This window comes from Tympanuchus pallidicinctus, unplaced genomic scaffold (assembly GCF_026119805.1).
Source record: "Tympanuchus pallidicinctus isolate F22 unplaced genomic scaffold, pur_lepc_1.0 scaffold15, whole genome shotgun sequence".
Lineage (NCBI taxonomy): Eukaryota > Metazoa > Chordata > Aves > Galliformes > Phasianidae > Tympanuchus > Tympanuchus pallidicinctus.
In genome coordinates, this window is record NW_026294669.1 from 5,824,893 (window position 1) to 5,838,078 (window position 13,186).

At 38.2% G+C, this 13,186-nt stretch overlaps 1 protein-coding gene across 5 annotated transcripts in view; it reads right to left on the reverse strand.

Annotated features, from left to right (window-relative positions):
* THSD7B (thrombospondin type 1 domain containing 7B) overlaps positions 1-13,186 on the reverse strand; it is a 293,426-nt gene that overhangs the window by 113,063 nt on the left and 167,177 nt on the right. For all 5 annotated transcript variants that reach the window (XM_052674802.1, XM_052674807.1, XM_052674806.1 and 2 more), the window contains one exon: positions 12,138-12,241. In XM_052674802.1, coding sequence (XP_052530762.1) covers positions 12,138-12,241 — 104 coding nt within the window. The remainder of the gene's footprint in view (positions 1-12,137; positions 12,242-13,186) is intronic.

Below are 13,186 nucleotides of genomic sequence, written 5' to 3' on the forward strand. Positions count from 1 at the left end.
TGAAAATTTATACTCCATGAAACTGCGTGCTGAACATATGCATTTATTTTAAAGCATAAATGTATTTTTCTGATTGTTTGGACATTTGCTTATATGCTACTTTAACAGCGATGTAGCCTGCACAAAACCAATCCATCTTGCAGGCTGTGATGCTGATGTGCTCCGTTGGCTAATCATTTCAGGGCGGTACTGGGAAAGCACCTGCTGCTCAAAGCAACTTCTCACAACTGCAGTCTGTCTGATTTGCTGCAAATGTATGAAACAAATGTCCTGATGCCCTTCAATGGCAATTAACCCCACACCGTGGGGTTAAATGCAAAAGAAGAGTTAAATCCTTCCAGTTCTCTCAACAGTGTCTACACATAGCTGCTCAGTACGGTACCCCAATTTCAGCTTGATCTTCCCCAAAATTGCTTATAAATACCTATTAATAAAACACTTTCTCAGAGCAGAAGGAACAAAACAAACCAGCAGTGAAGACTCACGGTCAGTAAGGGCAGAGGCTATGGAAGCCTGCATGCTCTTATCACAGGGCAGTGGGTGGGAGTGCTGCTCTGTCACGTAACACATCCCTCGAGGACACACTGATCTACTTCACCCTAGATTAAACAAATGCTGAAGTAGATGGCCTTCGACAAGCCTATTACATTTTAATAGGTTGGTTAGATTCTTATATATAACATACCTCTAGTTCGGGCTTTTCTTTTACCAACACAAAGACTGAGATAGAAACAAGATACAAAAAGTTAATATCCAGGAGATAGCAGAAAAGAGATTACTCAAAGAAATTTCTATCACCTTGGGGCACATATCAAAGAAAATAAATATATGATCACATGATTGAAACTTCTAGGGACTGTCAAAAGAAGGAATGATAGTACTGATGTTAGAATTGCCTAGAAAAGAAGTAGGAAGTCTCATCTTCTACAAGGCTTCACATCCAAGACCGAAATTTGACATTACAAAATACTCTACTTTAGGAAAAATCTGTAAAATATCAGAATATATTATTCCACACTTTCCTTATTTCACACAGCCAATACCAGAAATCCTTTAATAAATACTGCATGCTCTAGACAAAACCAGTAGCTGCCAAGAAAAAAATTGACTTCAGAAAAATCTTTGTTAAAAGATGACAACTTTCCATTACTATCTATTGCCACTGAAATACAGAGATGGCTTTTTCTTGTGTAGTAATTTTATTCCAGTGGTATTCCAATTTTTTGGATGAGGTTTCTCTTGAATTATTATAAAATAAGGAAGAGCGAATCTTCTTCTGACTCGAGAAGCAATTCCATGACAGTACTGTTAATGAAAGAGAAGAAAGAAATGTTTCTAACAGGAGGGATTCTCAGAAGCATTAATGCTGCAATAATCACATTTGTTTTTAGAAAATGCTAAACATACTGCTTAAATTATATTTTTTTTAATATTTTTGAACTTAAAGAAAGCCTTTATCCCATAAACAGCAACGCTCTTTGTACTAGAATCTATCATTTCTCATTCTCCTAATGCAGAAAGGCTACTTTAAAAAGAAAATAAAAGGAAATCAACTAATTATCTTTCCAGAACACAGTGGCATAAACATCTTTAGAAACTGAGCCAAGAGAAAAGAGAACCGCTGGATGAGTACAGGAGATGTTGGTAATGCCACTTCACTATTGCTTCAGGTTCCTTCCTAAGTACGAGCATTGCGTAAGTATTCCAGTCACTTCCAGATACCACACCGCCACTTTAGTGCACTTGTTTGAAAGTGAGATTATGGGATTTTTGAAAGGTAGTTTGAGCCGCAGTTATTCATTTATTCTAAAATTGAAAAGTCACATCTAAATCCTCAACTGCAGACATGAAGCTGCTGGAGTAGCATAAATACACAAGTTCACATTCAATTAACACGACATTGTGACTCATATAGCACCTTTGTGGCATGCCACATTTGACATGTCTTGTGCCTGAAGACTTGCAGTAAGCTGCACCGATGAGCTCTGTCATTTAGGATGCTAATATTTTTGTTCAGTAACAGAGTTTAAAGAAATCTGACTCTGTAATTTCCAATGAGAAGCAATTTCTAACAAATGTAGAACAAGGAATGTCATGGTTTTGTGATTTTTGGCTTTCGGTATTCCACATCATAACATCATGTGGGGCACTGGGACTTTAACTGTCAATGCTCAAGTCCTGGGTACCTGCCCTGAAGAGAAGAACTACATTCCCCAGGGGACCTTGCGGTCAGGGAGAGGAGGTTGAACTCCTGGCAAGGTCACCTGATTTCTCTTTCTCGCCTGCCCGTGGGCGCTGCTTCCGTCTCCCTGCTGCTCAACTGGACTGCGCATCTCACCTCAGCGTTGTGGTGAGGCCTATCCACCTTTCGGACATTCTCATTATATTTGATTTATTAGCTTCAATTCTGATTATATTGTATTATAGTATGTTATCTTGCATTCCGATAATATACTTAGTAAATTAGTTTGTTTCTCCTCAGATTGGTGCTGCTGTTTTAATTATTTTGGGGTCCCCTGTTTCCTTTTTTTCTGGAGGCGCGGATCTGCAGATCCCTCCGCCCCGCTCGTCATGGAACCAGGACAAACCAGCCCGTAAACCGTTGACAAGGAAGAAAAAAAAAAACCAACATGCAAAACTTCTACTAAGTCTGTTTGGTACTACCTTACTCTAAGAACAAAACTCTTTCTTTATCCCTCCCAGCCCACATCTCTGGAATTTCTGGAACTCGGTATTCCGCTTGACTGAGATCATTATGGACAAGATGACATTATTCCAGTAATTACTCAGAGAAAAGCATCTCTAAAGTTTTTTCAACAATTTAGATTATACAAGCTTTTTAATAAATTTGCTCATTTTTTGGTCTTGCCTCAAGGTTCTTCATTTAAGCTGCCTATTTGAAGAAAAGTTCTCTTCCAGGCCATTTTCCAGAGAATTCTTATCATGCTCAGATAAATTTTTAACATTTTCTATGAACCAGAACGGCTTTGGCATGAACTATCTTCGGATTTGTAAACAGCACAACAACAACAAGAAGGAAATGAAAAATTTATAAAAGCAAAAGTTGATCTACATCAGTCCTGAATGGGACTGCCTAAGCATGGAGATGTGAACAAGAGGGATACTGAAGGGCTATAGAAAACAGCAAACAAAACTGAACTCAAATGTCTCAAGAACAAAGGATGATTTAATTCAATTTAAAATCATCAATAAAGTAAAACATTTTACACACTGCAGGGTTAATTCATGGAACTGCAGTATATCAGACACAGCAGAACCAACAGACCACGAAGAACATGAGAAAAAATCAGATATTTTTATGTTTAGTTACAGTGACAGTTACACGAGCTCATATAAAATATTAAGGATTATAAAACCTCCTGTTTTAGTTTCTAAGTCAACAAAGCAGTTTTGGAGTGAAATGGCTCTAAAAAACGGTATTTTTGAAAAGGAGCAGACAATGTTATGCAAATAGGTCTATTTACAACCCACAGAAAGGATTTCTGTTAGACTTTATCATACCCTCTGCACAAAGCATGGAACATGACCATTCACGTTTGTTCCAATGGAAGCTTCTCAGTTCCTAAGAGAAGTCTGAATCAATGGTTCATAGCTTGAATCTTAAATCTTTGAAAGTTGATGCTAAAACAAGTAGTAATTGGAAGGGCCTGTCTCCAGTTGGAAGGAGAGATTGCTCTTCATTATGACTCTCCTAATGTCTTTCATCATCCTGAGCAAGTCTCAGTTTGGTTCTCCTTGGACCTCTTTCATCTATTCTACTGTTTAATGACAATCCATCATTTAAAAAACGGGCCCCAAAAATGACTTTCACAAAAGATAGTTGCTTAGATCATACAGACTACACAGTAGATGAAAGAAATCTTAGGAGGACCAAAGAGAGATGAACTTAATCAGAGGGATGAAAGACAAAATGAAAATCTCTCTAGCCTTACTCTTAAAAAGGAGTTTCCTTCAGATAAGATGATCTTGACTCTTTCTGTGTACCTGCTAAGTATGATGTGAGTACTGTCAGATCATTGGGGACTTTTATGATTGAGATGCTCTAGCAATTCCTGTAAATTGTACACATTTGAATGGTGCTGCCTTTGACTTTGAGGTGATTGGGCCATTTCCTATTGATCTAAAGCCTTCTTTCCTCCCCCCTCCCCCTTCTTTCCTCCTTCCTCCTAATCAAGGCAGAAATACATAGCCTGGAATGCTTTGATGTTCCTCTGCTTTACTTCTCATTATTTTGATCTTTTAACAATCCCTCCATTGGTACATGCTTGTAATATACATTTTCAGTGTTTATGCCTTCTGGCTTCAAAAGACTTTTCTACTTGATTTTCAGAAAATAAATGCTGTGTGTAGTACTAAGATGCTGCTATTTCTGCTCTGTTTATCAGATAGGAACAGTATAGAATAAAGCTAGAAAACATGCTTGATTCCCTGTACAGAGTAGAATACACTGTCCTATTTTTGAAGGAAATCAAATAATTATTTGGCACAGACTTCATCATCTTTATTTTATGGAAAGTCTACAGAATGCTGAATTGCCTTTGGATAAAATGTCTCACTGTAGATTACTGTCAGGAGAAATTCTCTTAAGAGTCTTCTCAATTTTGATGTTGCTGGCAATGAGTACAATGACTGAAAGGAGTTGGAGTCTCTCTTGCTATTAGTTAGCATCTATAAAGTAAGGTCAAGCTGATTCCCTGACTGCCTGTGAAATACTCTTACAACAGATACACACAAGGTGAAATTTGGGCCAGACTCAGTCTGAAATACAGCAGCACTGGTTTAGGGGCCTTCTGATATCTGCTGACATCTCCCATAAAAAAAAGAAGGGAAACCCACTGTCATGTGAGCAATGTGCCACTGGAGCATCAATCCTTCCCCCCCTTGTCATACCAACTAAGTCCTGAGTAAAGAAAAACTGGTTTACAAGAACAAGTTACCCAGAGATCAGCGGGATGTAAGGCAATACAAGGACTAATTGCTATTCCCAAACCATTACCTCACAATCTTTTCTAGCTGCAGTCTTCAACACAGGCTTTTACATAGACAACTCTGCCAAGTCACCAGGTTTTAGGAAAGCAGCTCAGAATGATTTCTATATACAGAGTTGAATTTAGTTCTCATAAATTAAGCTGCAGGAATCTCAAAGTCACAAAATGCTCAGAGTGATTTATGCATCACATCTCACACAGCCGCGTCTGCCCCTTCCCCTCTCCTGCTAAATTCCAATGGTTCCAAATCTCAATTTACTGAAAATCTGCCTGTGAAAGGACACCCTCCTTATTTCTGGTAGTACAGGAAAGGATAACAATGCATTCATGCAGCTTTTCCAGCCGATTTTTTTTTAAATTAATGTTTCCTCCTCCTCCATTTTTCCTTGTTTCTCCCTTTATGAAACATTATTACACATTTTTGCATGAAATGAATCTACTATCAAATCCAAAATTAAACCCTGGCTCTGGGAATAATTTAAAGGTAAAACTCTAAAAGCAAACTGATAGAAATTAGATGCAAACAATTCATACTTATGTAGTAAAACATTCATACTGTGGTGACACATCCAAATTCCTGTGCACAGATGAGCATAGTTCACAAAGACCAAAAATAAGTCTCATAAATGCCCATCTTTTTCCAATGAATGAAAAATTAGTAATTTGGAAAATAAAATTTTCATCTATTCCATCGGCAAACAAGCTATTGGAATTACTTGAGAGAAAGCTCTGAAGCTTAAATTTGATCTCATTTCTTTGTCGCTCTTCACAGTGGCAGAAAGCAATACTGAACAGAAAGAAAAGCAAGGATTACCTGTTAAAGATATTTTATTTTAGGAATCAGACAAAATCAATCTCAGGAGCTTGGGGATCAGAATGAAAATATAAGAAATAGAAGATTTAATGATGGACAATTTTTTTTTTTTTTTTTTTTTTTTTTTTTACAAAGGTATAATGCTACGAGCTTGTAGTCCATAAATTCTGCCTTCAGCACTCACCTCTGCAGCACTGCTTTCTGTCTTCCTACACAGTGTGACCACAGCACCTTTTTTTCTTTAATGAAAATTTCATGTTACTGCTTTCAGAGCATTTTCAAACTTAAACAACTTGAATTTTTAGGCCTACCATTCATTGGGAATATTCACAATCTGCAATTTGCAATTACTCAGATGTGTTACAGCTATACTCTCATTACATACTGTGGTAGTGAAAATAACCAAAACATCCAAGAGTATGCATTCCTGGTGGGAGGCTGTCTGAAATGGCCTTCCTGGTTGACAGCAAACAGCTGATAACATAGTTATCAATGTCTTTCCTCAGCCAGTTACACGACCACCTCATTCTGTATTTCTCTAGGTCACACTGATTGCAGAACATTCTCAAATTTATACAACGTCAATCTTTGAACTTGAGTAGCATATGGAAGACTATCGTTGGGGAGTGGAGTCAATGTCTTCCTAAAGTCAAAGAAACATTATCTGTGCTGCCTTCCACCTACCTTATTGCGAATCCTCAGCAAACTGCTTTGTCAAGGAAAGAAATCAGATTATCAAGAACAAATAATAGTAAATCTATTCCATTTTGGTTGTTTCTTATCACCTTTCTACTCTCCATGTGTTTGTAAGCTGAAAATTGCATTATCAGTGACAAGAAAATAAAAATACAGATAACACGTACTGTCTGAATTTGCAGTAGGATGCAGAACGGCTACACTGGCAAAGCTGCAGAGATAACATCCTGGAAAGGCTACCCGCTGAACACTGATCACAGAAAGACTTCACAAACCTTTTCAAATATATCACTAACAAGACCCAACTCCTGTCCTTACCCTGTCCTCAGCTACTTGCTATCAGAGATATCGTGGGCAGGCAGGTGTTTTCCAGACGTTGCTGTCTGGCCAAGACTCAAGCTCTGTCTGCTGTGCTCCTGAGTCCACGCTCTCAGTCACATCTCCACAACCTCCAATGAGAATCATAAAATCACAGAATATCCCGAGCTGGAGGAGACTCGAGGACCACTGATCTCAACTCCTGGCTTCAAACACAATCGCCACAAATCCAAACCCTATGGCTGAGAGCAGTCTTGAATTCCAGCAGCTTGGGACCATGACCACTGCCCTGCAGAGCCTGTTCCATGCTCCATCACCCTCTGGTGAAGAACCTTTTCCTTATGCTCAACTGGTCCCACCCCTGGTACAGCTTCACTCCATTCCCTTGGGTCAATCAGTGTCAGTTTGCTAGACCAGCATCAGTAGAATAAGCACTAACAAACCCTCAGCATCACTAAGAATATGGCTCAAGGGACAAGCGTCCTATCAGGCAGAGCTAACATTGGAGGGAACTACTGATCGCAGGTAAGCCACTATCAGCTGGACAGATTTATACACAGGCAGGACTCACACTGCAAACCACTGGTCATAAAACATCATCTAACTGAAGTAGTCTGTGTTTTTGCCACATTTCCCATCATAAATACATCCAGTGCAAACTTTGGGATATTGCATTGCCTCTAGCCTGTAAATTATAAAAAGATTCCAATAAGTACCTCCTGAAATTGGTATTTTTACAGCAGACACACCAGAGGTGGAATTTGAGCCAGACCCAGACTGAAATATAGTGGCACTGGTTTAGGTATCTTCTGATGTCTGCTGGCATCTCTCATATAAAAAGGAGGGAAGTCCACTACCATGTGAACAGAGAATAAGAGCTGCTGGGTGACTATCCTTACTTCTTATTATTTTCATCTTTTAACAATCCCTCCATTGGTATATGCTTGTAATATACATTTTCAGCATTTATGCCTACTGGCTTCAAAAGACTTTTCTACTGGAAAATAAGCAAAAAAAATGGTAATAGTGATGTTTTTTGATGGCACATGTCACTATGAACAGGTTACCATAAAATAATTTCAGTAGAAACAACAATAATGTATGTGGCCCAAACTTTGGTTCCAGACTGATCACACAGTAAATAATATATCTAAAGAATGCCTCTTTAAAATGGTCTTGCAGGTACAATGCATACAGACAACACCAAAATTAATCCTTTCATCTTATTAGGTATAGCACCAATGGTGACTTAGTCACTAACTTATTACAAACACTGTTTGCAATCCCAGTTTCATCTATTCCATATATAAAATTTATATTCTCTGCATATAGACACACCAGTAAAAAATTCATGGCAGACTATTACCCTTTTTTTTTTCTCCTAATGATAAGCTCTCCATCTGCATCTTAGTCTAAAACCCCTCATCTGCAATATTCCGACAGCTACAGCAGAAGGAGAGCAGAATCTTAAACTCTTAGAGTCCAGTGTTTTCTTCATTCTATTTTTTCACTGTCAATTCATATATCAACTTCTGCACAGAAATGGATTATATCTCTATCACCAACTCTCTTAGCAAATTCCACATGGTATGAATTTATAACCTGTATAATGGATGAAAGAAATAGATCATATATGGCCTAATAGTACAACATGCTAAAAAAAATGATCCACCCCAAGACCTCAGGTGAGCCAAGGAGTGAGCACTTCTTTCAAAGCAGAGAAGTAGTTTCTCATTACTGCATTGGTGGCTTTCTTGTTTGCCTGTATGTAAGTCAGTATATTATTCTCCTAGAGAATTTGCTGCTTTGTGTCACAGCATTTCTGTGTGCTTCTGATGGGGAGGTACAGCTCTGAGATGGACTCACTGCTGCTGTTAATGAGAGGAGATATGGTCAAATCCCTCAAATGAATCACAGCTGAGATGCAGCAGGAGAAGAAGAAAATAAGCTATGACATGTTCCATTGCTGCAGTGTCTCCCTGCTTTTGCAAAGTAACTACTCTTTACATAACCATGTTGTCAGGTATTTCCAAGACTAGATTTTTAAGTGGTACCTCATTACATCAGTCCGGTCTTTAATGCGTGTCTATTTATTTGTCCAATGGCTTTTGAAGCAGCTTTCAAAGGCATTTGCTTAAAGCCTGCTTTCCATCCACTAATTAAATGTTAACAATCCCTTGTAATGAGCAACACATTTTTTTCCTTCCCAAAAATGTAAATGTCTAAGATGGCTGATCATGTCAGCACTGAAGGGAGAGGTCATTTCAGAAGGATCTTCCATCACAAACATCAGAGAACAGTAAAGTCACTGAAGGGCATCTGAAGCAGAAGCAATTTTCTCACATTCTTGACACCTTCTAGTAAATTAGTCACTTGTCGAGGAAAATGACAGCTATATAGCAATAGAAAAGCTCATAAAGCTCTTCATTTATTGTTAGAAATGTTGCCTATGTTACTGTCAAGCAACAGTAATATCCCCACACTGTTTTATCCTCGAGTCCCTATTTTAGGTGGTTTGTTGTTTTTTGTTTTTTCAAATGATGCCTTAATGAAGTTTAAATAACATTTATATTTCTTAGCTCTAAATATTTCTTTCCTCTAAACTGCATGCTTGTTTTCTGAACATGTAAGTCTACTACAGGTGATATACTAAATTAAAGGCCACTGTAATTAGCGCAATGCAATTCCAAGATAAAGCTGTAAAAACTACAGCTTCAGAGGGTCACCATCTTTTTGGCTATTCTGCTCATTACTGAGATAAACCCTGATATCTTCAGCATGTTACATGTACATAAGTGACAACACTCATGGAATAAGATTTACAAGTATCTATCTCAGAATCTATTCTAAGAACAGAGCTTGAAAGTCATTTCAGACACCATTTTCCCTCAGCATATTTATAGTTTTAAGTATTCTAAAACACATTCTAAGTATATACACATAAACACACTTTCTATCTTTAGAAATACTTCATATTAATTCGGTGCCCTTGTATCTGGCCGACCACAACAGTCACGGAAAACTGAAATCCTCTTATTCAAATGACAGTCAAAACATGGACAGAGAAAGAAAAAACACATTCTAAAAATGGATGCTATAATAATGTTGATTATTTTCAGTCAATAAGATAACAGTTGCTACTCTGCAAAAAAAAAAAAAAAAAAAGGCCAATTTGTGCAAATATTCTTTGGAGAATTTGGAGCCACTTTTTGGCTGAAGACACTGACATAATTTGCAGGCCAATTCTTGCACATATTAGTGCTGTTACCTCAAGTGCAAACTCAGATAGAATGCACGAATGTTGCAGGAAAGCATATATCTGTAACATCAACACCTGGAGACGTTACACTAACGGTACAGTTTTCTCTCAAAAGATTTCCTTAGACTCACCCAATCAGACAATACAATTTAGAATGGAAGGGACTTCTGGAAGTTCCATGCCTTCTCAAAGCAAGACATATCTAAAAGTTAGAAAAGGTGGCCCTATACAATTGAATTTTAAGTATTTCTAATGAATCTAGAGCCTTCCCAGGTGATCTGGAAATTCTGTTGCTATGACTTAAAACTGTTATGCTCTGCCTCTCCGCAATGGATGCACCTCCTTCCCCACACACCCGATTTCAGGCTGAATAGAGTCAAGTATACAGCCTTGTCTCACGCTTTATTTCAAAAAACCTCCAAAGGCCACCTTCATAGTGAAGAAGGATAAATTCACAAGTCCTCTAGTGGTGATGTCTACAAGCTAGAAGAGATCCTGCAACTTCTGTAAGTGGGTTGCCACGCTTGGCTAAACGATTACACAGTGACAGTTTGGTAACAGCACATCTTTGCACATGCTAGCTGCTCTTCAAGAGCTCATGAAGCAAGATGAGGTGCAAATATCAGATTTTTGGAAGCTTCCCTTACTTTTATAGATAATTACTGAAAATCTACCAGCTTGATTTTCAGAAGCAACTCCAACAGGTAGCTGGGTGTCAGCTGCTTTTGCTCACATTTGTAGGCAGCACCCAGTAAATTCTGCCTGCATTCCATTTGAGAATTCATTTTCCTGAAACTCCACTCATCTTCAACACTGCCAGTTTGTACCATCACATCATGTAACTGCCAAAATCAGAGCTGTTGTGAAAATCATAGATAATTATGGAAAGTGAACCTGGCACCAAAGCAAATTCTGCTTGAACCCACCAAGCTGTGAGACTCCTTTCACATGACTATCACAAAGCAGTACGTAGCCTATTTAATTGTTGGAGAGCTCTCCACAGAGCAGAAATAAGCATGATACTCTCCTATTATACTTCAAATCCTGTCAGAGTAAGATTAGTAAAAAGTTCATACAACTACTGGAGCATAAAGATTGCCCTTCCTTCACACAGAGATCCAGAATACATTTTAGGACATCTCAATTTACAGAGCTCTCTTTGAAAACTTATGAAAAGGCTTGTGGTCAAAACCTAAAGGTATTTACTTCTTTTAGTTTAAAACATTTCTTCTTTCAGATGCAGCTCACATACTGCCAGAGCTTTTCTTTCTTTCCCTTTGTTTCCAGATTATGTAAGAAAATCAGCTCATCTTTAAAGAACAGTTTCTAACCTTGCGAAGGAGTAAATTACTATGTCAAATTTCTTCAGTTAGCATACCTGTATAGTAATCTTTTTTCAATAAAAATAACCTTTTGTTAAAGGTTTTATTAGATTTCTCAACAGACTGATAGCAGACACATCTCAAGCCATCTGCAGGAACTGCTACAGACTCTGATCACATACTCAGAACAATGAAATTCTTTTTAACACTTCTGTTCAGACAACTGGATCACTGTATTTTCCAAGTGCTTAAGCACACAAAGGGCAGGAGCCCAAAGCCTTTGCCAATGCTGAATTTCTCAAACAGTCTTGATAAAAGCAGGCCTCAGGCAAATTATTAGTAAAATTTAAAATTACAAGGAACTTATCCTTTCCATTTTTAGCACCAAGAAGCAATTACTTTACAGAGAACTATGGATATGGTTCTTTCTAAGGCAATGTGCTTCATCCTTAAGCAGAAGGAGAGGTTACCCTGAGGATACTTGAACGCCAAGCATAAATCTGTTCCTATACTCCAAGCACACTATCATGTTGCTGGTATTTTGACTTTCGATGAAGCAGAAAAACCATACAGTGGATCCACTTCCCAAAACTTCTCATTTTACACCTGAAGTGCTTCAGCCACTGTTTCCAAATTGGCTACTCTAAAAGAATAAAGACTCTGTTAAATATCATCCTCCATCACCTCAGGTACTTGGAGATCACATGGAGAAAGCTTACCCCTTGACTGCAAACCATGTCCACATGCCTCATTATGTCCCAGCACATTCTGTCTCACTGACTCTGGCACAAGTACACAATGACTCCATCGATGGGTCTTCCACCTGTGAGAAGAAAATGTTAATGACTAAGTGGCTAAAGCTGGAAAATAATATTCCCAGAAAAGAATTTCAGAAAGCTGAGATGGAGATGATGATATACTACAAAGACCTGAGGAAAAATAGCCAGAAAGTTGTAATCACTCCTGAAATATGCATTGCGAACTGAAATTCAGATGTAGGGTTCACCCTCATTTCATTCTCCAACCATACTTCCCTCTCTGACTTTTCTAGGGCACCATTCAATGTCAGAAAATAAAACAGCAGTTTCAGCGTGCTTTGAAATCAGGCTCCTCTCCCAAAATCTTGTTCTCATGCACCATCTGCTTTGCATGCTATGATGTGTGTCAACCAAGAATGCAAGACAGTGGCTTTCCACAGTGCTGTACAGAACAGGGCCATGTAGCACAGAATGTTTCGACTCCTGCTCTGTCCCAGCGTTCAGCTGCCTGCTCTGCTCTGAGACCAGGGTGTGCAGTTTGAAGATTTATTTGCAAAGATATAATATGGCTATATTTACTAACATTGTATAACAGATGGGTCAGAGAATTTTAATGAAGAGTGGTGAGTAATTGTCCTGTTGTACTATTTGTCTAATCAGAAATTTAAAGTGCACATTATTCACTGGAGTGAGAGCATCAGGGGAGAAGACAGTGTTTCTGCAGTAAGCATACAATTATGATTAAGGCAGCTGAGTGCCTGCAGTATCAAAATAGCTTGCATTGATTTTTAGATACACTGAGGAGAGAGTTCCCAGTAGAACCTTCCTTAAACACCTCCAATCCTAAACTTACCATTTTTAGGAGCTATTGGTGCACATTCTGATGAAATAAGATCATCTGAAATCTCCAATTTGAACTCTTCTACGTTTAGCAAAACTTACTGTTCATATATTGTTTGTTTACTGACTCCATTTTTCAGTTTCACGTCATTTTCTTGTGAAAATTGTGC